Here is a 27,405-nt window from a genome sequence, read left to right on the forward strand (position 1 = left end):
TCATGTAGAATACAACAATAAACAATCCATGGTTGTGGCTTTTATCAGTTTTGAAATATTTCCATATAAATAACGATAAGTGCCAAAATTTCAACCTTCGTTCAACTTTGACTAGACCGAAATGGTCGAAAATCAGAATTTTAAGCTAAAACACTTACATTCTAGTAATATTGAAATATTTACCTTTATTTTGCAACAAATTGGAAATCTCTTACACAATATTTCGATTTATGGTGAATTTATGAAATAAACTTTTTTCCTTACGTCCGCGCGGTAACTTCCGAAAAAAATCTGAAATTTTTTTGTCCGATTGTCATAATGTTTGCACCATTTTAAATTAGCCGTTACATAAAGTTTTATATATGAAAATGTGTGGAATTTCATGTAGAATACAACTAAAAACAACCCATGTTGTAGCTTTTATCAATTTTGAAATATTTTCATATAAATAACAATAAATACAAAAAATTTGTCCTTCGGTCAACTTTAACTCGACCTATATGGTAAAAAACTGCAATTGTAAGCTACAACACTTACTGTCTAGTAATATTCAATCAATTACCTTCATTTTGCAACAAACAGGAAGTCTCTGCAAAAATATTTCCGAATTTTATGGTGAATTTTGAAACATCTTTTTTTATGTCCGCGCGTTACGAATTCATGCATCATTTTGTGATAATATTTTCTCTGTGTTGCCTTGATGGTTTTACAATGTGTAATATACCAAAATGATCGCAATTTAGTGTACAATGCAACGAAAAAAATTAACTAGTTAGCTTTAACCGTTTTGCTCACAGAGTGATTTGTATACAATTATATAAGAAATTTTTTTTTCACTCTGTCATATATCCCAATATTTATATATGATAATGATTTTTTTTTTCATTTCTGATGGTTGCATACTAAACTTCAAGCAATGACAAAAAAAGGAGCCAAAAATGAACTCTTATCTTGAAAACTATGCGTGCTGTGATTTTTTTGGAAAAAAAAAAAAAAAAAAAAAAAAAAAAAAAAAAAAAAAAAAAAAAATCCACTTCGGCGCTCACTTGCGAACGCCACCGGCAATGGGAGACGATTTTTAAAATACCGCTTCGGCGTTTAACCTCTTCATTACCGAAAGTTTGTTTGGAGGTAGGTGGGTACCACCATTCAAGTCTACTACACCGCACCGGGTGCATAAATGTGGTACGCATAGTACCACCAAAACTCCTCTTTTCAGATAGGGACTTCCAATCATTCTGTAATTTCGGTTTGAAGAGTTTGGAGCAAAATAAACAGTATGACACGATGCCAGACGTATGACGAACCCAAAAAAATATTATTACTGCTTATAGTAGTGTGTAGGTAACAGATGAACTGCGTCTCAACAAAAAATCACAAAACCAGACAAGCGTAAAACATGTAATAACTTCTACCCAAGTATAAAACCAGTTTGTATCATCATTTACTGTATTTATTCACTTATTACATTTTACAAATAAAAGATATGAACACCAGATAAATGAAGGTAAAAATAAAGCCTTATAGTAGTAACTTTATATATAAAAAACCAAACCAGAGAAAAAGAGAAAAAGCGATTTTTTCTGAGGACAAGAAACTTGAAAAATTAGTTTAGATACCCCTGATGCCTTTAAAGTTGTTTTCTGTGATGAAACTAATCTTAGAAAACGTAGAAAATGACATCGACCAATTTTTGAAAGATATACTATAAAATTTGCGATTTCCATATTTATTGGCGGGGCTTTCGCTTTAGTTTTTGCTCTTTTTTTTTTGTTATTACGTGCTTATTTGCTGTTCTATTTTGATAATACTTTATGTACATGTTCCAGGTGCGATATACCAACATTCTGTAAAACCGAATTTCTATTCAAGACTGTAGTTTTCTCACCGACCACCAGTGTCCCTTGTACAAGGGACACAGAGTTTCACATTTTTTTTCATAAAATCATTTATTTTCCCTGTAGGATGATAAAACTAACAGAGAATATGCGTTATTATAGTGCTAATAATACCTGATAATTTCATTAGCCTGTCTTGATTAGTGTATTTTTGGCAAATATTTTTACGATCGGCACCACTCCAAACTGGAGTCACTACCGAGAGATTCAGTTCGGCAGCGAACGCAATGTTTAGATTCTGCTCACCCACCCGGTAAAGAAGGGGTTAAGGGTTAACTGCCTGTTGGACTAATCTATCATTAGTATTCATCCTTCTTATATCAATTCCAGCTTCTACTTTACCTTTTGGTAACAGCAATTGCAACTCTTAAGATATCCCCATTCCGAATTGCTAACAGGGAATCCAAATCTATAGTATGGCTTAATCTAACCAATGTTGCATCTCTCCTCATCAACAGGATATTATCCCATACACTGACACTCAAATCTGTTAAGTTGAAATTGCTTTTGAACCAGATTGAAGCAATCTGATAAACATTGTCTCATCTACTAATCTTCTGGTTGACTCTGATGATGTAATCTTCGCTACTGATGCTGACCATAGGTATAACCAAGAAGCCACCTGAAAGATAGCAGAAGCCTTTTACTCCAATGTAGCAGCTTCTTGACAAGTCAGTGAGGGGCATTCCATCTTCACCTGATCCAAGGTTAATCCAGGTTTTAATCTCACCACATCTGGGTTGACTTGTCTCACTAGTAATGGAACCACAGGTGTCGCATAATATTTCCTAGGTCTCAGTAATTGAGGGGGAAGGAACTTGAACGCTCTACTGTCATACCCATACATACGAAAAATCCAGGTTACGAAGGCGAAGACGAAGATTTTTTTTGCTTGTGTACAAAAATGATTCAGGTTGCGAAAGGGTGTATGTACTGTAAAGTCCGAGATTCGCCCGGGCCACTGAAAACAATTTTAATACTTGCGCGCCGCCAACTCAGTAGACTCACCACCACACTCCCACTCCCATTGGTTCCTGATGCTAGTTACTGCTGTAAGATCCTCCTCTCCTATTGGTCAGCATCTGTCCCATCATGCCTCTATGACCATTTCGTTGTGGCAGCGTTATCAAACACCTGGAATTCGTTTGTTCACACAGATTTCGTTTGTTAACATAAATTTGTGTTAGTAATTTCGCTTTCGTTGTACTGTAAGTTATTTTATCGTGTTGTGTGAATTACTTATCTTATTAGCCATGGGTCCTAAGAATGTTGCTGAAGTTCACGGAAAGAAGAGGATGCTTTCTATGGAGACGAAGATGGAGATAATCAAGAAGTGTTAATGTTTCCTGCCATTTGTTAATGTGTTTCCTAAAGTTTAGTGTTAATGTTTTCTGCCATTTTTTAATGTTTCATAAAGTTAAGTGTTCATGTTTTCTGCCATTTGTCCTCCTCCTCTGTCACCACTTTCGGACATCGCCTCACTCCAAAGGTAAGGTTCCACATTTTACTACATACGTACGTACAGTATTTCTTGTACCCTGTACACTAATACACTTTATTTACAGGTACAGTAATGGTTAGGTTAGGTATTGAATGGTCCAAATTGTTGTATTTCATTGTTTATTGGCCAATTTAGCTTTATTATAAAATTAACTGTGGTGCTTTTGTAGGGCTTGGAACGAATTAGGCAATTTACATGTACAACGTAGTTCTAGATACTAAAAAGTCAGGTTACGAAGGCCACTTCAGAACAGATTAATTTCGTAACCTGAGGCACTACTGAATTAGATCTTAAAGAATTATCCCTTCCAGAAATCTGTGCATTAACATGTTGTAAAACAGACTTTGCATGACTTAAGCATGGTAATTCATACAACACCTTAGTATCCTTTTTCAGTCCCAATAGAGCTTCAATTCCCAAAGGAGTTATGCTAGAAGGGGTGTCAGACGACACCTTGAGAGGTTTTTGAATTGACGAATCAAGTCACAAACGTCCAAGTGATTCATGGCTGTCCAACCCTGCAACCGCGGCATCTTTGATCTCTTATCAGCCTTTATTGGCTCAATCTTGAATAGCCACCAGAACAGGAACACCTAAATCTTTCCAGGCTCCTCGATCTGGAGCGGGAACCCCCGTCTATTCCTCCAGGATGACAGCTCCCATTAAGTAGAACTTGCTTCCTGCCTGTTTCCACTATTGTTCTCAATGGTCGTTAGGCTATCATTTTCAATGGCCGTAGGGGAAGTTGACCTTGATCTTCTGGTATCGAAGTGAGCCACCCCTTCCATCGGTGTATCCGAAGGGGTTACCAACTCTGTATTATTTGACCTTTTAATAGGAGCTTTATCATCCTTCCTTCTTATATTGACAGGTATTACAGGAAAAACTGGTACATGTTCTCCGTTCTTTGAAGACTGATGTCTACCCACTGTTGATTTCCTCAATAAAGTGGTGTATCCACAAACTGCTTTCCCATCACCATTGGCATCGCCGTCCTGGCTGATTTCATTCCAGTGTCTGTTGAACCTTTCGTCCGTGCCGACGTATCTAAATGATGGCTGTCATTGTCATTACCTTTATAAGCTCCAGCCTTCTTCACTTTGTTTTTGACAGTGAAGTGACAGTCCTGACTCAAAGATGAAGACTAGTTTAATCTTCTCCTCTTGGCACAAGGATCAGCCACGAAATCCCTCATCCTCCAACGCTTGACTGGTGCACGCAGTGACATCATCAAGTCTTGCAATGACTGCAATGACATTGAACTAGAAGACGAAGACGACGACAATGATTTACATCTTTTACTTTTGTCTTTCTTATTTATCTTCTCTTCTAAAGCTTACAACTTTTTCATAAATGCATGTGCTACAGAGTCTGAAAGCATATTTGCATCCGGAGTGGGTTGTGACGTCACCACAATTGATGGAAGACGCTGTGTGGCTACTGCTGGTATCCCTGCATGTGTTGCAAAACTGCTTCCCAAATTCTGAGTCATTAGAAACATCGGCGTCGTTGTCATTGCCTTAGAGTTCGTCCCCATAAACTGTAGACCAGGCGGAGGAGGGACACTCACAGTCAGAAGACCCACCCAGAGGGAAGCGTGACATCATATAGTAGGACAACCCCTCTAAGGTTGGTACGGCTGATAGGCCTAACACCGACCATATTTGTTCCACTTCTGCGCATCGGGGGCTGAAATCTGGGACAAAGATGGAGATGCTTCCCACCTTCCTGCCAGGAAGGAAGGAGCGTAATTATGTAAAAAAACTTCCCAAAACTCTTCTCTGGCATTTCCAATAACTAATCATTAGAAGAAACTGAAGGGGTATGGGAAATATCAAAACCAGATGAAGAAACATATGGAACAGTATGATGTATAGCTGATACAAGAAGCTGAAGACACTGATGTTAAGAATCTTGAACAAGGAAAACCACCCAGTGCAGGGCATTTCCTTTGTCTCTTGTGAGATCCAGAAGAAAGTTCCGTTGGTGAAGCAAAATTTTCCATGATCTCACAACTTACTCAAACCTACCAGATCACACACACACACACACACACACACAGAGCACCCACAGAAAGGTAACAGAAAGATATGGAGAGAGAAGAAAAGGAAAAAGGAAAGAAAAAAAAAGGAAAAAAAAGGAAAAAAAAAAAAGGGGGCGGCGTGGGGGGGCAAATTAAACCAGCTTTGAAAAGATAGAGTAATCACATCCTCTCTTAAAGGCAGTAGTAAATTAACTGGTAGGTCACAGGATGCCCAGTGCATTGTGGGAGCTACCAATACCTGGTGACCAGGTACAGATGCTAATAGTCCCTGAATCACACAAGTTTTTTTTATTAATTCTACCGGATTTCCGGCTGGCGCTAGTATATATCCTAATGTTAAGACCGAAGGTTTGTTTCGTATATGAACAAAGAAATTGAGAATAAACACAATGGGATGAAATATTAAGGGCAGAAACGATTACTGAAGCTAAATCTTTTAATTATTTAGGAACACATCCAGTACATATTCGCTTGAGTTGGAATTTAGCAAAATAAAATAGGTCAATCAAACAATGGGATTTTGAGTAAGATCTGGAAACCAAAGACTGAAATTGCACACTAAGTAAGATAATACATTAAGTCTAGTACAATCTGTATTACCCTATGACCATGACTCTTGTTATGAATGAAACTACAAAAGATTCCATCACTCTGAAAGTAAGGCTTTAAGGATTTCAAGAGTCTCCCGACAGGATGGTTAGAATGATACCATACGGGAAATTACATAAGTTTCAAGTGTAGATGAGATAATGATGAGTGGGATATGGATAAGTCTTGGACATGTGCTTAACAAATGGAATCCTTTCAGCACATGAAGCACTGGAAGACCCAAACCTACTAGAATAAGAATTATGAGATACAAGAGTGGAGATAATATCAAAGATAAAGCACAAGAGAGACAAGTGGCAGAAAAACAATGATCATCCAAACCACTCAACTTGAGCGGCAATGAACCTAATTCTTAATTCTCTTATAAATCTCCAATAAATAAAACATTCAAAGCTCGTCAAACACTTACATTTGCACCATCAGAAGGTGATGCACATCTCGTAGGATCAGTAAACTCAGACACTAATTCATCCGCAACTTCGTTATAAGTTGTCGTTCCTTTGGCCTTTACTTTTTCACAAACCTTCATTGAAAAATGTCTAAGTCCTTTCCCCCCTTTCTCAGTTTTTCTCCTTTTACTGAAAAATGGAAATATATTAATAAATTACATAAATTTTGAACTATCTCTCTACAAAACCCTTTTAAATTCCCATACAAAATTACATAACTCAGTAAACTTATTTTCATATACTTTAAATACTCACGTCATGAAGTCAAAGCCAAAACCAGACCCTGGAAATTTCTCGAGAGAATTTATTACATGGCAGTTTAATCTGACCAATAAATTAAAATCTACATATACTCCCATAGGTCTTGCACAGAGATCAAATATGAACTTTTTTCACTGGAAACAATGATGATTGGTACAAAAATTACATATACATGAACCTCTTCTTTTACATTGTCCTTATTGCTTTTAATTCTAATTATTCTGTGATTATATTTAAAGAAAAACCTAATAAGCCATGTCAAGTGTTATAGTGATGGTCATGAGCACATGAAATTTCAAAACTACTTTCCAGTCCATTAGTCCAGGTGTACAAGCAATGCTGATGGCTTGTACAATTTGATTCCTTTGTACTTTTTGTCTACTAAAATTATTACCTTAATTAAAATTAACATAATTTATTACTTTAATTAAAATTATTGATTTAACAAGAGAGAGAGAGAGAGAGAGAGGAGGAGGATAGAGAGAGAGAGGAGAAGGAGAGAGAGAGAGAGAGAGAGAGAGAGAGAGAGAGAGAGAGAGAGAGAGAGAGAGTGTGAGTTTGCCCAAATACTAACTGCAATTGAAATATATACCTTTCAACACCATACTCAAAATCAAATTCATGTCTCTTCCGAGCTCCGCTGTGATCTAAAATGGGAGTTGTTATGAGGCTTTTAGGGGGTGTTGCACTATGATGATGATGATGGTGATGATGCTGCTGTTGTGGTTGGTGGTGGTGGTGGTGTTGGTGCTGCTGCTGGTGTTGCTGCTGCTGTTGTTGTTGCTGCTGTTGATGGTGTTGCTGCGATTGCTGTTGATGCTGCTGTACCTCAACACAAAAGAAATTATTGGATAATTATTAATAATATATGTATAAAACAAATAAGCTATCACCACTCTAAAAACTCTTGCAAGGAACTACTAATTTAAAAAACACCCTTTTCCCTACAAATCACATCATGCATACCTACAGAACACAGGGACAATAACAATGCTTCCATGTAAGCCACAAGTTCCACCCCTGTATTCCCCCAAAGTTTCTATTCAAAAATATCATCAAAGCATACTATGTAACCATAAGTATAGAAAGAACCCAAGATTCCTCTTACATTTTTCATGCCTTCTGAAAATGAGCCTTAAATTTAATCCTCTGAGAAGCTATATATTACATGTACAGTGGTACCTCGACATACAAGTCTCAACTTATGAAAAATTCAAGTTATGAAAGCAAATACGAAGAATTTTTGGGCTCTACATATGAAAATAGTTCAGGTTACAAAAGGTTGTTGCTGTAAAGTCCCGAGATTCGCCCAGACCACCGAGAACAATTTTAAAACTCGCACGCCGCCAACTGAGTAGACTCGCCACCATCCTCCCGCTCTCCCATTGGTTCCTGATGCTAGTCACCGCCGTAAGATCCTGCTCTCCTATTGGTCAGCATCTACCCCATGTGCTCTATGTATTCTATTGGTAAAAGGATGCTGTAAATTAAAAAACTTATTCATGCAATAGATTTAATAAAAAAAAAAACATTACGTAAAGATAGAATAAAGAATAGAAATGAATTATTATACTGTTTGGTAGTTTCAGTAGTGGAAGAGAGAGAATGAAAATTTATGATTACGTACTGTACTGTGTGCTAGGTAAAAGTGGTTGCTTGGCAATCGTTCGCTACTCGTAGTGTGAACGTAAACAAAAGGTTGGAAGCTTTTTTTTGTTTGTTTGTTTATTATAGTTAATGGTTACTTCATAATTATTTGAAATGAGTACATGCAATAGATTTAATAAAAAAAATTGTGAATTAGATATCATAAAATATAAAATAAATCGGACTGCTATCATCGAAGCCAACAAATATTTTCTAGAATTCTTCTTCTGTTTTAATATTATATGTTTCATTATAGCTGTCAGTAACTCAGTATCTCCATTAGGTAAAGATAGAATAAAGAATAGAAATGAATGGTTATTATACTGTTTGGAAGTTTCAGTAGTTGAAGAGAGATAAGGAAAATTTTTGATTACTAAACTGTGTGCTAGGTAAAAGTGGTTGCTTGGCGATCATTCGGTACTCGTAGTGCTGAATGTAAACAAAAAGTTGGAATCTTATTTTCTTTGTTTGCGTATTATAGTTAATGATTATAGTTAATGATTAATTAATAATTATTTGAAATGAGTACATACTATTATTTATACATTTTATTGGCATATTCTAAGCTTTAGCTTCTTAGGTTTAGATGTCAGAATCATAGACTAGGCTACAGTAGCAACTGCTACCATAGGCTAGGCTTATTGCTAAGGGACATATGCTAAAGTCCTAATATATGCAGTAAAAATGGGGTTGAACATTACATGCAGTTGAATATTACTCAAGTATGTACAGTATTTTGCCTTTTTGGAGTCATATTTCTTCCGTCGGATCAGTGTCGTAACCCTAGAACGTGTTGTAAGCCTGGAAATATAATTTACTGGGGTGTTTTTGTAGGGCTTGGAACGAATTAGGCAATTTACATGTAAAATGCGGTTCAAGATACAAAAAGCTCGGGTTACGAAGGCTGCCTCGGAAAGGATTAATTTCATATACTGAGGTACCACTGTACTAAAATTGGTTAAAATCCTGCAAATTATATCAGAACAGCCTATGAAAATTTTTCTGAAATACAAACCACCTACTACTTTCTACACTGATATCCCAGCCATGCACAAAGAACTAATAATTTCAAGAGTTGTCTTTCCTTTCACTAACACTTTCTCTATTTGTAAAGCAATACTACTATAATACTACTACGTATAGGGTAATTATCTCCATAATGGTCTTCAAATTGAAGGCAATGCTTTCAAACCAACCCAGCATTTCATTGAATGTTTTCATGTCTAACAGGAAGTCGTACTGTAAAAAGTATACAATACTTAAGAACTAGTAACAGTTATTAGATTCTCAATTGCAAAATAAAATGGACTGAACCCTAATCATCATCAGGACAGAATTATACCATGAAAGTACAAACCAGAGAATCTGTTTCAGAAAAAGCTGAAAATAGGAGCAACAAAACTGACTTTAAATCATAAGATAGTAAGACAGAGAGGAAAAGTAATCAAAACGACGACGAAAAGATGTTGAAGCAAAAATGTTACTTCAAAGGCCCTTTTCGTGCTGTCGAAGTAGACTTCTGTAAGCAGTAACTCCTTCCGGTCCTCAAGTGATACTAGCTTTTTGATACTAGCTTTTTATATAACTATCTTGGTATTTGAAATCTTCCTTTGACAAAATCACAATTCAGATTCCAGTTCAGGAAAAAAAATATTTATGGGGATAAAGCAGCAAAATTCATACCAAGAATTTCATAACCATGAACAATTATATCCAAAAAATACTGTTCAACTACATTTTCCTTTTCCATTCCCTTTCAAATTTTTCAGCACAAACTACATTTTCATTTTCCATCCCCTTCCAAGTTTTTCAGCACAACTTTAAAAGCTTCAAATCCTTCCTCCTATGCTAATTCAAAGCCTTACATTATATAAATTACCCCCAATTAATTAATACTGTGCACCTTCAAATAAATAATAAAAAATATGAAATATGAATGTTTAAATTTTAATCATTATCATCATCCCTCACAAACAAAAATTAACTGACAAATTCTGGATGTTTGGATATGGACACCAGCTCAGGGGGAAAAAAATTACTACCAGTCAATTCTGACTGGTAGTAATTCTGACTTTTTCCACAAAAGTTTATCAATTGACTCATAGTATGGTACGTACTGACCAAATAGGAATCGTGCAGTTCAGCTTGTGGAGATGAGGCTGAGAAATCCTCCAAAAAAATGACAAATTTTTAACCAATTTGTATTTTTCATAACTAATAAACCTGAGGTCTTAACATTAAGATAATACTAGCGCCAAGCTGGAAACCAGTGGAATTAATAATAATAATAATAATAATAATAATAATATAATATTAAAAAAAAAAAAAAAAAAAAAAAAAAAAAAAAAACTTCAGAGATCCAGGGACTATTGGCATCTATAACAGGTCACAGGGTATTGTAGTTCCCAGAATGCCCTTGGCGTCCAGTGACCTACCAGTTACTCTTAGAGGGGTGGTTAGAGGTGGGACTCATCTGTTATGACATCAGATTTGTTAGTTATGAAAAATACAAATTGGTTAAAAATTTGTCATTTGTTCATATACGAAACAAATCTTCGGTCTTAACATTAGGATAGACTTACTTATTGGTGGGAGGTAAGTCTCTATAACTGACTGGGAGTTTGCCACCTTTATCCATTTCCGAATAGATGTATTCTAAGAGAATGGACTATTAACCTTTGAACCAAAGATATATTCTCGAGAATCTATTGGTTTCCCTCTCTGGGTGTTACAGTATGAATGTTCCCCTCACCTGAATCTAGTCCATTCCAGCTCATGTTGGTACTCTCCTTCATACTGCCCATAGGTAAACGAGTAGTTAAAAAAGTAGTAAAGAAGAAAGACCAGTCATCTCATTCATACCTTCATTTTAGACTAAACACAAACTGACCCGCCAAGGGTACTGGATGAGCTTTACCACTTGCTGGGCAGCCACCACTGGACCCAAGGAAAAAAAAGTGTCCAAGGATCTATGGGCAACATCTTTTAAATAAAAGGAAGTGAAAGTTGTCTGGCATCGCCAAATACCAGCTTTCAAAATCCTCTCCACAGACATATTTTCCTTGAATGCCAAAGAAGCACTCAAGCACCTGATGTCATGAGCTCTAGCTCTCTCCAGGCTATTTGACCTTCTGTCTCCTGTCCTGTATGCATTCCTGATTGTTTCTCTCAGCCAAAACAATAGTGTGTTCCTGGACACTTCCTTCTTGTTCCATCCTTTACTTACAAAAAGCCTTCAACATCCCGGCCTGAGATGCCGCATTCTTCTTAAGTACACTCTTAGTACTCTGACAGGGTATAGCAGCATTTCTTCAGGGTCATTGTCCACAAATTCTGCCAGAGAAGGTATGGAAAAGGAGTTGAATCTGCCATCCACTACTGATGGGTTTTGAGTGTTGGCAATGAATTCCGGGACAAACTCGAAAACCATAGACTTGCAACCTCTTGAATGCTTCACCACATATGACAGATCATGCAGCTCTCCCACCCTTTTGCTTGAGGCTAGAGCCAATAGGAAGACTGCCTTCAGGGTCTATGGCCTGTCTCAATGGCTCGTACAGGGGTTTTGTAAGACTACTCAGTGCCATGGTCAAATCCAAATCTGGGGCTTTTAGTTCCTTCAAGGAACAGGACTGTTCAAAACTCTTCATTATCATAGCCATTTCCCATGAAGAAGAAAAGTCCACGCCTTCCATCCGCACAACCGAAGCTAGAGCATCCCTGTATCCCTTTACAGCAGATACAGACATATACCTTCTGTCCTGAGATATATCAGAAAATCTGCTACCTGTTGAATAGTGGTTCTGAGTGGACACAAGTTCCCTCTACGACACCAATCACAGTACGCAGACCATTTTCCTTGGTAGACCGCTGCCGATGACCTTCTGATATTTCCTCCCATCTGTGCTGCTGCTTTCTGAGAAAAGCCTCTCGCTTGCAGGAGATACTTGACAGTCTCCACCCATGAAGTGATTGGGACTTCACAGACTGATGGTACCTCTCCACGTGTGGTTAACATAGTAGATTGTTCCATGGAGGTAACTCTCTCGGCACATCTATTAGGAGTTCCAACAGGTCCAGAAACCATTCTGCCTTCAGCCACAATGGGGCTACCAGAGTCATCTTGAGGTTCTGAGACTGCATTACCTTGTTCAGAAACTGACAGATTAGGCAAAATGGAGGAAATGCATACACATCCAAATTGTCCCCTGGGTGTTGTAGCGCATCTTCTGCTACTGCATCTGCGTCCGGGACTACTGAACAATACACTTCCAACTTTTTGTTGTACCTGATTGAGGATAGGTCTATGATCGGCCTTTCCCACAAGATGAACATTCTTTCCACCACTTCTTGATGCAAGGACCACTCCGTTCCTAGGATCTGGTCCCTGCTGCTCAATTTGTCGGCCACTATGTTTCTTTTTCCTGGAATATATCTGGCTCTGATGTCTACTAAGTTCTCTACAGCCCACTGATGAAATTGAATTGTCATCAGGTGTAACTGCTGAGATACTAAGCTTCCTGGCTTGTTTACATAAGCTACTACTGTGGTGGTCTGACATCAATACCACTGATTGCCTCTTTACCCTCTCCCGGAATTCCTGTAGCACCAGAAATGCAGCTTTTAACTCCAACACTCTCTGTCCTTGCATCTCCACTTCTCTGAAATTATCAGGTCCTCCTTGTGGGCGCCACAACCTTTGAGTGATGCATCCAAGAACGGCAAGAGGTCCAGAGAGGGTTGCTGAAGAGGAACTCCCACTGTCAGATTGTTGTCCTGCACCCACCACAGTCGGTCTTTCCTCACCTCTGTCGACAAGGGAATTTGCTCGTATGGGTGATCTACCGATGGTGACCAAAACTTCTTCATCCTCCATTGCAATGATCGAAGGTGTGGTCTCCTGTGTGGTACCAGCTTCTCCAAGGAAGTTAGAATTCCCAGGACTACTTGCCACTGTTTTCCTGGCTGTGTTTGTTTTTCCAGAAAGGTATTCACCACTTGTTTGCATTTCTCTACCCTCTGGTCTGCTGGGAACACTTTGGCTTTTATGGTGTCTATAATCATACCCAGATACACCAGCCATTGACTTGGATCCAACTTTGACTTCTCCTGATTTATCACAATGCCTAGGCTGTGAGAAAACTGCAGAAGGGTATCCCTGTCCCAAAGTAATTTTTCTCTGGACTTTGCTATCACCAGCCAGTCTAGGTATCTTATTAGCCTGATCCCCTGAGCATGCGCTCATGTCGACAAGAGTGGATACTCTTGTAAAAACTTGAGGAGATGTTGTCAATCCAAAGCACAGTACTCTGAATTGGAAACCTTCTCTGCAAGACTGAAGCAGAGAAATTTCCTGGAAGACTGATGGACTGGGATCTGAAAGTATGCGTCCTTCAAGTCTATTGTCAGCATAAAATCCTTGTCCCTGACTGCTGCTAGAACTGTCTTTGGGGTCTCCATTCTGAATCTGGTTTTCCTTATAACAGATTCAATGTTGACAGATCTATCTCTGTCCTCCAATCTCCGTTGGCTTTGGGGACAAGGAAAATATGGCTGTAAAACCCCTTTGACGGAAGCGATACTTGTTCTACAGCTCCTTTCTCCATCATCATCTTCACTTCCTCTTGCAGAATAAGAGCTTTCTGAGATTCCTGAGCATAGGAGAGGTGTGGTAATGGTTGTTCTGTAAGAGGTGGGGTCACTTCGAATGGAATCAAATATCTGACTCTGAGAACATCCACCACCAACTGCCCCGCTCCAAATTCCTACCACACCCTCCAATGTTTTGCCAGGCAACTCTCCACTGGTGTGGCTGAGTAATGAGAGGCGCCCATCCAATCGTCTTAAAACTCTCCCCCTGCCCCTAATACCTCTTCCTCTGTTGGGTCTATTGTGAAAGGGCCGATGAGCTACCTAATTTTGGGAAGAGGGTCTTGTTGATCTATTAGAGATGTTATGTCTCACTGGTTTCTTTTGACGTAATTGCTGATGTCTTACCTAATTAGAATTAGCCTGGCTTCCAGATGTTTCCATAACTGCCTGCTGGACTAATCTGTCGTTAGCATCCATCCTTCTTCTATCTATGGCATCTTCCAGTATACCCTTTGGTAACAGCAATTACGACTCTAGGATATCCCCATTCCGCATTGCTAACAGAATCCAAGTCAATAGTGCGGCTTAATCTAGCCAATGCTGCATCTCTCCTCATCAACAGGATATTAACCCATACATTGGCACTCAAATTTGTCTAGTACACAATCGCTTTGGAACCTGATTGGAGCAATCTGAAAAACGTTGTCTTATCCACTACTTTTCTTGTTGCTTCTGAGGATGCAATTTTTGCTACTGCTGTGGACCAAAGGTCTAACCAAGAAGCAGTTGGAAAGATAGAAGAAGCCGTTGCTTCCAATGTAGCAGCCTCCTAACAAGTCATCGACGGGCATTCCATCTTAACTTGATCCAAGGTTAATCCAGGTTTTAACCTTACCACATCTGGGTTAATTTGTCTAGATAGCAAAGGAACCATAGGTGTCACATAATATTCCAATGTTTCATCAATGGCAGGGGAATAAACTTAAATGATCTATTTGATCTTAATGAATTATCCCTTCCAGCAATCCATGCATTGATGTGCTGTAAACTGACTCCGCATGACTTGAGCAAGGTAATTTATATGACACCTTCGTATCCTTTTTCAGTCCCAATACCATATAGATTCCCAGAAGAAGTATACTAGCAGATGCCTCCGTGCTCCTCGAAAGGTTATTGAATTGACGAATCAAATCAACCACCTCCGCATACGAAGCCAGAAACTCCTGGTTTTCCCCTTCCTCTGGTTCCAATGTATTGTGTTCAGCTGCAGGAGAAGCTAGTTCACTTCTATCCTCTGACAAACATTGGGGTGTGTCATGGCCGTCCGACCCTACGACCACAGCATCTTTGATCTCTGATGGCCGATGTCGGCTCGATCTCAAATAGTCAATAGGAGAACGTGACTGACTAACTTCTTCTCCACTTGCAGATCTAGAGCAAGAACTCCATCTATACCTCCAAGACAAAGGTTCTCCTGAAACCGATCTAATTTCCTTTCTATCTCTAGTAATATTATTCAAGGTCATTTGACTATCATCTCCGACGGCCATTGGGGAAGTTGACCTTGATCTCTCGTCAAGAACAACGCCTTCCATCAGTGTATCAGGAGAGGTTATTATTATTCGACCTTTTAATGGAAGCTTTCTCATCCTTTCTTCTCATCTTAAAAGGTCTTACAGGAGAAACTGGTACTATACGTTCTCCGTTCTTCGTTGAATGCTGCCCACTCACCGTTGATTTCACCAACGGCAGTGTAGTCTCTCTTCGACTCTTTGTCGTCTCTGCTGGTATCTCTGCAGCGGCCACCACTCCAGTGACCGTTGATGCTTCCGCTCATTCGGACGCATGTAAATGACTTCGTCCATTAGCATTAAGTTTACCAGCCACTGTCTACTTCACTTTACTGCTGACAGGGATGTGACAGTCCTGGCTTGAAGACGAAGAAGAATTTACTTGTCTTCTTTTGGCCCGAGGATCAGTCACAGTCCCATATCCTCCAACACTTGACTGGTACACGCAGTGACGTCATTGAATTTTGCAATGACGCCGAACTAGAGGAAGAAGATAAAGAGGACTATTCACATCTTTCTTTTTGTCTTTCTTTTCTATTTTGCTCTAGAGCTTGTAATTTCTTCATGACTATGTGTACCAAAGAGTCACAAAATGTATTCGTCATCGTGTCAGCCATGCCCGTGTGTGATGTTGGTTGTGACGTCACCACACTTGTAGGGAGAGATTGAGTGGCTGCTGCTGGAAGCCCTGTGTATGCTGCAAAACTGTTTCCAACATTCTGCATCACCAGAAACATCGATGATGTTGTCGTTGCCGTAGCATTTGCTCCCATAAATTGCAAGCCAAGGGGATGATGAACATTTATCATTGTCATGATGGGTGGAAACGTGACACCATATAGTGAGAAAGCAACTCCTCCAAGGTTGGTACGCCTGGTAGGCCTAATGCTGACCACGTTCCTTCCATTCTCTGCGCATCGGGGGCCGACACCTGGGACAAAGATGGCGATGCTCCCCCTCTCCCTGCCAGGAATGATGGAGTGTAATTATGCAAAAAATTACCCAATACCCCTCCTGGAGTTTCCAATAACGAATCGCTAGAAGAAACTGAAGGGGTATGAGAAACATCAAAAGCAGGTGATGAAACATATGGAGCAGTCTGATGTATTGCCGATACAAAAGGCGGCGACGAAGCTTGGTCATCCAAAGATGGCGTTGTCTCCTTTCTATTGTAGTGGCCCTTCCCATAAAACTTCATCCATTGTTCCACCAACCAACCACAACAAACTGAACAAGGATTAAACAAGGATTAGTAATAGTACATACGTTTTCTCTGCACCTATACTACACGTTGGATGTGGATCTGTAGAGACCGATGTTACAAATCTTGAACAAGGAAACCCACTCACTCAAGGGCATTTCCTGTCTCTTCTGAGAACCCGAAGAAATTTCCGTTGGTGAAACAAAATTATCCATCTCACAATGTCCACACACCTAGCAGATCACACCCACACTGAGATCACCCAGAGAGAAAAAAGGAAAATATGAAAAAAAACGGGCAAACTAAACCGGCTTTAAAACAGATAAAAAGTAATCACATCCTATCTTAAAGGCGGTAGGAAAGTAACTGATAGGTCATGGGACGCCAAGGGCATTCTGGGAACTACAATACCCCGTGACCTGGTATAGATGCCAATAGTCCCTGGATCTCACAAGTTCTTTTTTTTATTAATTCTACCGGTTTTCAGCTTGGCGCTAGTATTATCCTTATGTTAAGACCGAAGGTTTGTTTCATATATGAACAATAAAAATATTACTAACTATGAATTCAAATTGTCCAATGCTATATGCAGCTTTGGAAATAAATTGACTAATTGTCACCTTTCTCCAAATTTCCATTGTTATGTAACAAGTCAGGACCCATAAATGAGATAACTAATTGATTAAAATCAGAAAACTGAAATAGTATATGGGTACTATTACAATGAAGGAAGTTGGTTACAATTTATGGCCTTTAATATATAGGCATTTACCCATTTACGACATTTCATTTAAGAGATAAAATCAGGTCTGTGATGGGGTTAGCAGTTATGGTGGTGTCAAAGTTATGAAGCATTACCGATTCAACAATACTAAAAGCATTTTAAATTTTGTGTGCACAGTTAGCAGTGTACAATGGGGATGCTTAGAACTGCCTTTTTATTTTGATAGTGCAAATGCCAGAAATAAAATTTTTATCAATGTATTTTAATAGTTTTATCATAAAAAGTGTATTTAGTCATGAAAAGATATGAAAATAACAGTAATTTGTGAATATTTCTCAGTGAAAAATACTGCAAATAGGCAATAGGCAATAGGCACATTTTCCACAAATAATGTGAATATATATTCCATAAGAAATCTGTAAATAGGCACCTGCAAATAGTAAGGGTCCACTGTATTTGCAGAATTTTTCAGAGAAATATTCAGATTACTGTATTTTCATATTTTTGTGACTAAATAGATTTTTCATGATAAAACTATTAAACCAGGTAGGTATACGCATTTTCAAAGGTGGTTTTTGTTGTTTAAACTATCAAAATGGGCAGTTATAAGCATTTTTCGAGGGGCGTCAAGTATTCGTGGATTTGAGCTATTTGCGGAGGGTCCCTTGAATCCCGAGGGTCGACTGTATTTCATTAAAAGATATGTATGTACAGTACTGAGAGATAGAGAGAGAGAACAGAGGTATGTTTACATTAAAGCCTAAACAGTAACACACTCATTTACTAGTTTTGTTTATACTTTATGCCATAGTAATCTCATTTATATATTTACTTCATTTTATTCTTTTTTCAGTTTTATGACACAAATTATAAATTTAATAAAGTCTGTAAAATACATACATAGTATGCACACACTCAATTCCATGCTGTCACTGAACTTGGTACAGCCGGTTGGGTTTTGTCTTGCCTACATATGAAATAAGTATTTTAAATATTTTTATGGTGATTACAGATGAAATATCTCTTGCTTACTGTTGTGGGCGCTAATCATACTTAGAATAAAATGACAAATTCTTTAATCAATTTGTATTTTTCATAGCTAATAAACCTTCGGTCTTAACAAAAGGATAATCTTCTTACGCCAGCTGGAAACTGGTTAAAAACATTCAGAGATTGTAAAGCAAGGAATCTGTGACATCTGACAACTCATACATATACAAGGTGGAAGCTGGTCACCAAACCAGGCATAGAATCTTGTGATGCATCAGTTTTTCTTTGACCACCTTGGGGAGTAGTCGCTTGCACTCTCCTTCAAAGCCAGTTGCTTTGTTTGCACGTGATTTCTTAGTTTCAGTGTGTTTGTGTGTGCTTTGTTTAATCATTGAGTCCTCCAATTCTTCTAGGCTTTGTCTTTGAATATTTTCCTAACCTAATCTAGGATTCGTCTTTGAATATTTTCCAAACCTAATCTTTCCTTTGTGCAATAAATATGCAATCTACCCAAGTGCACACGTTCTTCGGTCCCAGTAAACTACAGAATTACACTTTTAACACCACAACATGAATTACAACCTACTACTCCTACAAGACAGAGAGCTCTCTCTCCTAACCTACCAAACACCAGTTACGCATGTCTGTCATGGTAATCGCTTTATAGCAAAGAATGATAAGTTAAAAGAAAGGAAAATGCATCTTCTTCGAGTAGGTCTGCAGCCAGGAGGCATTCGCGCACATGTTGGAGGCGCCTGTTCTCATGATTGTTCTAGAATCGCACAGGTGTGTTGTGAAACGCAACACGCGCTGTCACGTCATCAGAAAACGCAGCGTATTATGATGCACCATTTTGTCAAGATCCTTCTAAAACATTCCTGTTGGGAGTCTGTGACGTTCGCTGTTGTGCTCCGCCCCCTTCAGCCCTGCCCCAGATTGCCGTATATATATATATGCCTTGAGGAAGTAGAGATATCATCAGAGAGATCAATGAGAGATCATCAGACAAAGATAAGAGAAAAAGAAAGACGAAGGATAAGAGAGGAAGAAGGTGCTCGAGAGAGATGGGTCGGATTAGAGTCAAGTCGTCCAGATCAGAGAGTGAGCAACAGAGATAGTACGACGTTGAGCAAGCCTTCAGAGAAGAAATGTCCTACAAGGTGATTTTGAGGAGTAACCTGCCCTTCGGGTTTCAAGAATAGACATTGTTTCCTGCAGTACGGAGTCAAGAAGACGTTTGAAGTTCCATAGTTCTCCTTTGTGAAGCCACCGTTTCAAGCACTGATTTTCGACAGCTGCAAAACTGGCCAGCAAGTATTTCATTACCTCACTGTTTCCCCAGTTCACATACTGTAAGAGTTCATTTTTGTTATGTAAATAGGAGAAACCATTCTGCATTTATCTTTGTTAGTAAGCTTGTGAATAAACTTTTGTTTTCTGTGTGTTTCTTTCTATATTCATATCCCCAGTTTCAACTGTTGGTGTTAAATTCTTTTTGTTTATTATAATTAGGAACCTGTAGCGGACCTTGTGGATCCGTGACAATGTCCTCTACTGCACACACTGTTATTGTTTATCCTTCCAACCCACGCCGCTGCCATCTTGTCTTCTATGTCAAAACACAACTTACATACATCAAGACATTTTCTAAAATCAAACACATTTCCCCATACATTGAACATCAACCACATTTCCCCAATACAGAAAATAAAAATAAAATAACTGAATAAACTGATCTGTGATCATTGTTAACATGTCCCCCAGCATTCAGGAATTTCCGTGCTCTAGGTTTTTGGCTGCTACCTTTACAAACTCCATAATACATGCAGCAGGTGGTGATCCAATTTTTGTATCATTACTGATCCCTGCCTGAAATGTTGTTCCTGGCCTGTCACAGTGCAAGGCGTTCTACAAGAAGAAGCATCGTAGAGTACCTACTTGTCCTTCTTGGGAGGGTTTTTCGCCTCCTCATTTGGACAGTTAAGCATCCCCTTCCGCCAGAATCGTTTACTCTGCATCGGTTGTTTGTTTGTTTGTATGGTGTTTTTACGTTGCATGTACCCAGTGGTTTTTCAGCAACAGGACCAATGGCTTATGTGACTTCTGAACCACGTCAAGGGTAAACTTCTATCATCAGATATACACATCTCTAAAACCTCAATGGAATGCTCGAGAACCAAACTCGCGGCCACTGAGGTGGCAGGTCAAGACCATACCGATCACGCCACTGAGGTGCTCTCTGCATCGGTTGTACTTCTGTCTCCTTCCTTTTCTTCCATCGATTCGTTGTTGGAAGTGTCCGGAGTTGCACAGGATGAGATTATGTTTAATGTAGCCCCTCTCCTGGAAACAGAATGTCCTTCCTGAGAGGGAGGAGGCTATGCATCCTTCTTTGTTTATTTCAGATTCTGAATTAAACAAGATGGGAGCTGTTCGGGCGTCTCTAGGCCTATGGGGTGCCCCCTCAATGGAAAGCCTACTCTCTCATTTCTTGGCTGCTCGTCACCCACTCCGGCCCCCTCAGCAGTCCCCCCACCTCCAGGCCTACACTACTTTGGCTCTTGTGTTCTGCCTCCTAGCAGGACACCTTTGTCAACGTCAACTCTTAAAACTTGCATTTAAAACATAGAAACAAAAATATTTTACACATTTACATTTGCACGCACTTATGCAAAGGCGCCATGAATTACTTTTGTGAGAGAGAGAGAGAGAGAGAGAGAGAGAGAGAGAGAGAGAGAGAGAGAGAGAGAGAGAGAGAGAGGAGAAAAGGAGAAGGAGAGAGAAGAGAGAGATGGCGGGACACAGCTGTTCAGTGATTGCGAAAGATTTTACTGCTTTTGCTTTAAGAAAGTATTTTAGTTAACCTTTATATAACTATTTTACATTTATGTTAAAAAATAATAATAATTCCATTAACACTGGTTTCTTTTTGCAACTAAAAAATTTTCCTAATTCTTTTGGTAGTATGCCAAATCAGGTGATACTGAGAACCACTTCATCGCCATAGGCAGGTAATTTTTCTAATACATAATAAAATGATAATGCATCAAATACAGGCCATCCCAGTTATTGGCGATCCAGTTTTATGTCATAAATATCCATAAAATTGGATATTTATGGCATCATAACAGGCGAAGTTTTGGTTTTACGGTGCCGGTGCCGATATTAGTTATGGCACTATAACATACCTAATAGAGGGACCATGAACAGAAACTTGGCGCCATAAATTGCAGTTTCGGTTTATGGCGGTTTTCGCTTATCAGCACCCCACTGAGAACGGTGAACACACCCCCCCCCCCCCCCCCCCAAAAAAAAAAAAAAAAAAATAACCAGGGACTGCCAGTATAGTAATTATACAGTATAAATAGATTCTGTAAGTAAAGTAACAGCTTTATCATCATTACACTTAAATACAGCTGCAATAGCCTATTAAATTTTTAACCAATTTGTATTTTTCATAGCTTACAAGCCTGAGGTCCTAACAATAGGATAATCTTCTTGCTCTAGCTGGAACTGGTTAAAAACAATGTAAGATTTTAAAGTAAGGAATCTGTGGCATCTGGCAACGAATGTGTATGAGGTGGAAGCTGGTCACTGACCAGGCACAGAACCCTGTGATGCATCAAGTCTTTCTTTGACCACCTAGGATACTATGAGTATAACACCTGGGCTAGTCTAATTTTTTAGTTGACATAGAGGCTACACATTTTTATTTTGTGTATGGTAATTTCATAAGGTAACAACTGGTATGGAAGTTGCTGTAGCAAAATACATTAATGGTCACAAAACCATGGTAGGCTATGGGTATAGTGTAAGCCAGGCTACCACATATGTATAGATTGTACTGCATACCCTAGTGTAGGCTAGGCTAATCTTAAGTTACATTTTTTCTAGAAAAAATGGGGTTTTTGTAACATCATCATAACTGGGAATATACCTGTACAAGTATAAAACATTTTGAGGGAATATGCTTCACAGATACACCGATCAATCTTGACAATTGGGAAAGAAGGATATGGGGATAGTTATATTCCTAATTTAGTATATATATAAAAATTATAACTATTAAGCTTGGTTTCAAGAGGAATGACAAGACAGCCAACCAAATTTCCTTATGATATGACAATGAAACGTGTAATTTTATAATATTGTGTATGTTAAATTTAAAAATTAGGCACTAAGGGGAAAATGCAATGCCAAAACAGTATAACACACCAAAATCAAACATGTTTATAATGAGCTTCTCTCAATTTATTTCAAAATTTAATTTTCTTCCAAGGGAAACAAACATCAAAGATTACTTCTGTACTAAAAATACTTCTAGATTTACCTGGAAAAGAATTCTATATTTCAACTGCACAACAAAAAAACAACTAAGCATTCCACATAAAAATCATGCCCCATCAGTCATACATTTAAGCAAATTATTCAGTCTGGTACCTACACAGAAAATGAGTAATAAGATAACCAGCATGAAGCACAACACTTACTCGTGAGTTGATTATATCTATGAGGCGGTGTATAGCCAAAGACTAGACTTAAAATGTCAAAATGGAGACACAGAAATATTTCTACAACAACAAAAATTTAAATGTTTATATCTCAATTTTGAACTGCTAATTCAAACAACAGTAAGTGTACATTCTCACTACTCAAATGAGAAAAATTCTTATAAATTTGTTACAATGGAAAATTTTAGTCACTACTTCAATAATATCTCCAAAACGCCAAGTGCATTACAACATGAAAAAACATTGCACCTACCACAGGGTTGCCTGACAGGGAACCGGTTTGTGTTCGAATTACAACAGGTGAGGTAGATAACGATCGGCCAGTGACGACAGTATGTTGCTGCTGCTCCACTATTTTTAGAGGTGATTTTATGGGAGCATTATTCACTGGCAATACAACTTGGTTGCCTCCTTGAAAATAAATAAATTATAATTACTGCAAAAATATACAAAATACCTGGATACAAAATGTATATAATCTTATCAGCATTAACTAAAATATACAGCTTTATACATTTTTCAAATAAAAATCAAGGATAATTATCGTTCTTAATTCACCAACCGCGTTCAACGAATATTTGTTAAGTTGGTATCTCCCACTAAAAATGATGATAACTGGCTATTTAAATACATTGTTCAAAACACCAAAGACCCACCTCCAAACAATGCTTATAACTGCCTAATTTAATAGTTCAAACACCAAATATACCTTAAGTAAACTATCATCCTAAAACCCCTTAATATAATTTCAAAGTCCACTACAACATTACCCTTAAAAATATATGGCTTACAACTATGTGTTGACTAAACTTAAGTACCCCAACCATTCAAACAGCCATTTTCTCTCATACACTACTGAAGTTGTCCCATTTTTTTCAGACGGGAAACATTGGGAATTCACAAGTTGAATACTACAGTACTTGACTATTTTCATATGCATTGAAAAAAATACCAATTATAAATGAAATCAACAGTGAGAAAATACGGTCAAAATGATTTACGAATTTTCAAATATTAATATTTACCCTCAAGAACCTGGTTAAAATGACAAATTTTTAACCAATTTGTATTTTTCATAACTTACAAACCTGAGGTCTTAACATTAGGATAAATACTCAGCACCAGCTGGAAACCGGTAAAGTTTAAAATAATTGTGTACGCAAGGGACTATTGGCATCTGTGCTTGGTCACGAGACATGTGGAGCCACCCACATACCCCACTTTAACTCGTGACCCCATTAGTTATTCTTCCAACCCAGGTTAAATGATAGACGGGTGGTTAGAGGTGGGCCTTTATATGCTAAGACCTCAGGTTTGTAAGTTATGAAAAATACAAATTGGTTAGGGGGGCCGGCCGGCTAATGCCATTCTTTAAGGACAGAACTTTGATATTCATACCACTTAATAAGGTGACTTGGGACATCTCCAAACCGCATATGATTTTTGCCTCTGACCTTCGGTTTTGTGACGCCAGGGCGATTTATCCCGAAAAAAACCATTTTTCAAATTCAATCTCCTCCCTTGATATTTAATATTAAGACCTGGGATTACTAACATATATAGACCTGATGTAGATCTCCAATCAAATGAGTTTTTTTCTAAAAGTAATTTTTTGCTAGATATGAATTTTTCATTATGGTAAAAAAATAAACCCTATAAATTAGGAAAACAAACTTTATATAAAAAAAAAAGGAAAAAGGGCTTCATTTGATTGTTCTATAATGTCTTACTGAGTTATATACCAAATTCCAATGTTAAAGCTTTAAAACTAAGTGAGAAGATAGATTTTGAAGGTCAATAACTATAGTTTTGAGATACGGGCGTTCAAAGTTTTTCTTCGTATTTTTATAATGACAATGATAAAATAAATAATGATTATTATGAATGTATATTTTTTTTTGTGTATTAATAAACCAAAACTATTTTATTTATCATAATTTAATCATAAATTATGATCCCTTTGCTCATAGTATATTGTAGCCTAGGGCACTGCGTCAGGCAAGACGGGGCACTCTTTCCTACGCAACTCACTCTCTCTCCTTCACTAACTCGGCTTATTACAGCGAATTTTCTTCTTCTGTATGTTACCTAGATGTTTTCCTAGTATTTTCCGTTTTGGCATGATGAAATTCTTGCCGAAACAAAAATAAACAAATGTATATGCAAGAGAATGTCAAGAGGTGAAATTCGAAGTTGTACTCTCTTTTTACAAAGACAACGTTAATAAATCATGATTATTATGAATTTCATATTCCTTTTTGGGTATTAATAAACCAAAACTGTGTTATTCATCATAAATTAAAATCCCTTTGCTCAAAGATCGTAGCCTGGGGGACAGTGTGACGTGTGCTTCAGGCAAGACGGGGGCGTTTACTTACTACGCAACCCTCCCTCTCTCTCTCTTCACTAACTACGCTAATATCGCATATATTATAATATTCTGTAATCATATTAGAGAGAATTTTCTTTTGTCTTTATGTTAGAGAGATGTTTTCCTTGTCTTTTCCTCATTGGCATGATGAAATTCTTACTGAAACATAGATAAACACATGTAAAAGCAAGTGAATGTCAGAGAAGAAATTCGAACGTGTAGACTACTTGAAGTATGTGCTCGCACTGAATCATGGGATACTCCCCAAGTCCCCTCTGCGACTCACGGAATCACTGCAGATGCCATTTGTCACAATTTCTTTGACAATAATTATCAAAATTGACGATAACAGAAGAAATATTGCATTTTCTTGTACAGATGAATGTTTAAGGCTTATTGAGTTATGTTTACTAATTACCCTGTAACTACGAAAGTAAGAGAAATTTTGACGAAAAATTTTGTATACGTATTCTCAATTGCCATATGAAGCTCCATGAATTTTTTCATGACTGCATTTTTCGCCCTATACCCCCCTATATGAGGGTTCTGGCCGGCCCCCTTAAAAATCTGTCATTTGTTCATATACTTAACAAACCTTCGGTCTTAACATTAGGACAGACTTACTTTTGGTGGGAGGTAAGTACTATTAACCAACTGGGAGTTTGCCACCTTTTATCAGTTTTCTGAATACCAGAATTCTACGAAACAACTGGCCAGTATTTCAGAATCTAAGATATATACTATATATCATAGAGTCAGACTTCTGGGTTCTACACTATGTCATTGTTCATTGCGTCCGAGGAAGATAAGATCTGTTCTTCTAACAAACCAATTCATCCACTCATGTAGGTTTGTTATCATTTCTCTCCCCCTTGCTAAAGAGAGGAATGTCCTACTACTGATAGGTATCTTACTGATACTAACCCTAACAGTATGGCTACTTCACTCACCTGTATCTTGTCCGTTCCAGCTTATGATGGTACTCTCTTCTTACTGCCCGAAGTAAATAAGGAGACAGAAATTTGAAAAGGAAAGAGGCCAGTTATCTCCTCCATTTCACATTCATATCATCATCTTAGACAAGACACCAACTGACCCGCCAGGGGTGCTGGATGAGTTACACAATTTGTTAAGCAGCCACCAAGGGACCCAAGGAAATTGTGTCTAAGGACCTCTGGGCAACTTTATTTATATACAGTAAATTGAAAGTGGTTTGTCATAACAATGAACCAACTCTCAAATTTCAATGAACAGACAGACACCTCCTACTTAACATTAGCTCAATTTGAGCTTCGATACAGTCACAGGACCCACCAACTGTCACGATCATTTTAACAGATGTTCTTAATTGCCAGAGGCAGTATTCCTCTAATGACCTTCTCTTCTGTATGACCCCATTGGTACAACTTGACAACAAGTAGGCTTGACCGATCGCCTCTGTTTGGCCTGTTCCTTTACGTCTACAGTATGGCTACTTCACTCACCTGTATCTTGTCCGTTCCAGCTTATGATGGTACTCTCTTCTTACTGCCCGAAGTAAATAAGGAGACAGAAATTTGAAAAGGAAAGAGGCCAGTTATCTCCTCCATTTCACATTCATATCATCATCTTAGACAAGACACCAACTGACCCGCCAGGGGTGCTAGATGAGTTACACAATTTGTTAAGCAGCCACCAAGGGACCCAAGGAAATTGTGTCTAAGGACCTCTGGGCAACTTTATTTATATACAGTAAATTGAAAGTGGTTTGTCATAACAATGAACCAACTCTCAAATTTCAATGAACAGACAGACACCTCCTTAACATTGCTCAATTTGAGCTTCGATACAGTCACAGACCAACCGTCACGATCATTTTAACAGATGTTCTTAATTGCCAGAAGGCACGTATTCCTCTAATGACCTTCTCTTCTGTATGACCCCATTGGTACAACTTGACAACAAGTAGGCTTGACCGATCGCCTCTGTTTGGCCTGTTCCTTTACGTCTACCACCTTTATGTTCTAGGTGACGTATTTCTTTCTATAACCACAGAG

The 27,405-nt window shown here is 38.3% G+C and overlaps 1 protein-coding gene across 1 annotated transcript in view; it reads right to left on the bottom strand.

Annotated features, from left to right (window-relative positions):
* Positions 1–27,405, bottom strand: part of LOC135212806 (transcription factor Dp-1-like) — a 185,900-nt gene that overhangs the window by 45,769 nt on the left and 112,726 nt on the right. Inside the window, exons 3-5 of the mRNA XM_064246577.1 lie at positions 23,252–23,409; positions 7,355–7,584; positions 6,462–6,630 (exon numbers count right to left, since the gene is read on the bottom strand). Of these exons, the coding sequence (XP_064102647.1) occupies positions 6,462–6,630; positions 7,355–7,584; positions 23,252–23,409 (557 nt within the window). The remainder of the gene's footprint in view (positions 1–6,461; positions 6,631–7,354; positions 7,585–23,251; positions 23,410–27,405) is intronic.

Source organism: Macrobrachium nipponense, chromosome 41 (assembly GCF_015104395.2).
Source record: "Macrobrachium nipponense isolate FS-2020 chromosome 41, ASM1510439v2, whole genome shotgun sequence".
NCBI classification, from domain to species: Eukaryota; Metazoa; Arthropoda; class Malacostraca; order Decapoda; family Palaemonidae; genus Macrobrachium; species Macrobrachium nipponense.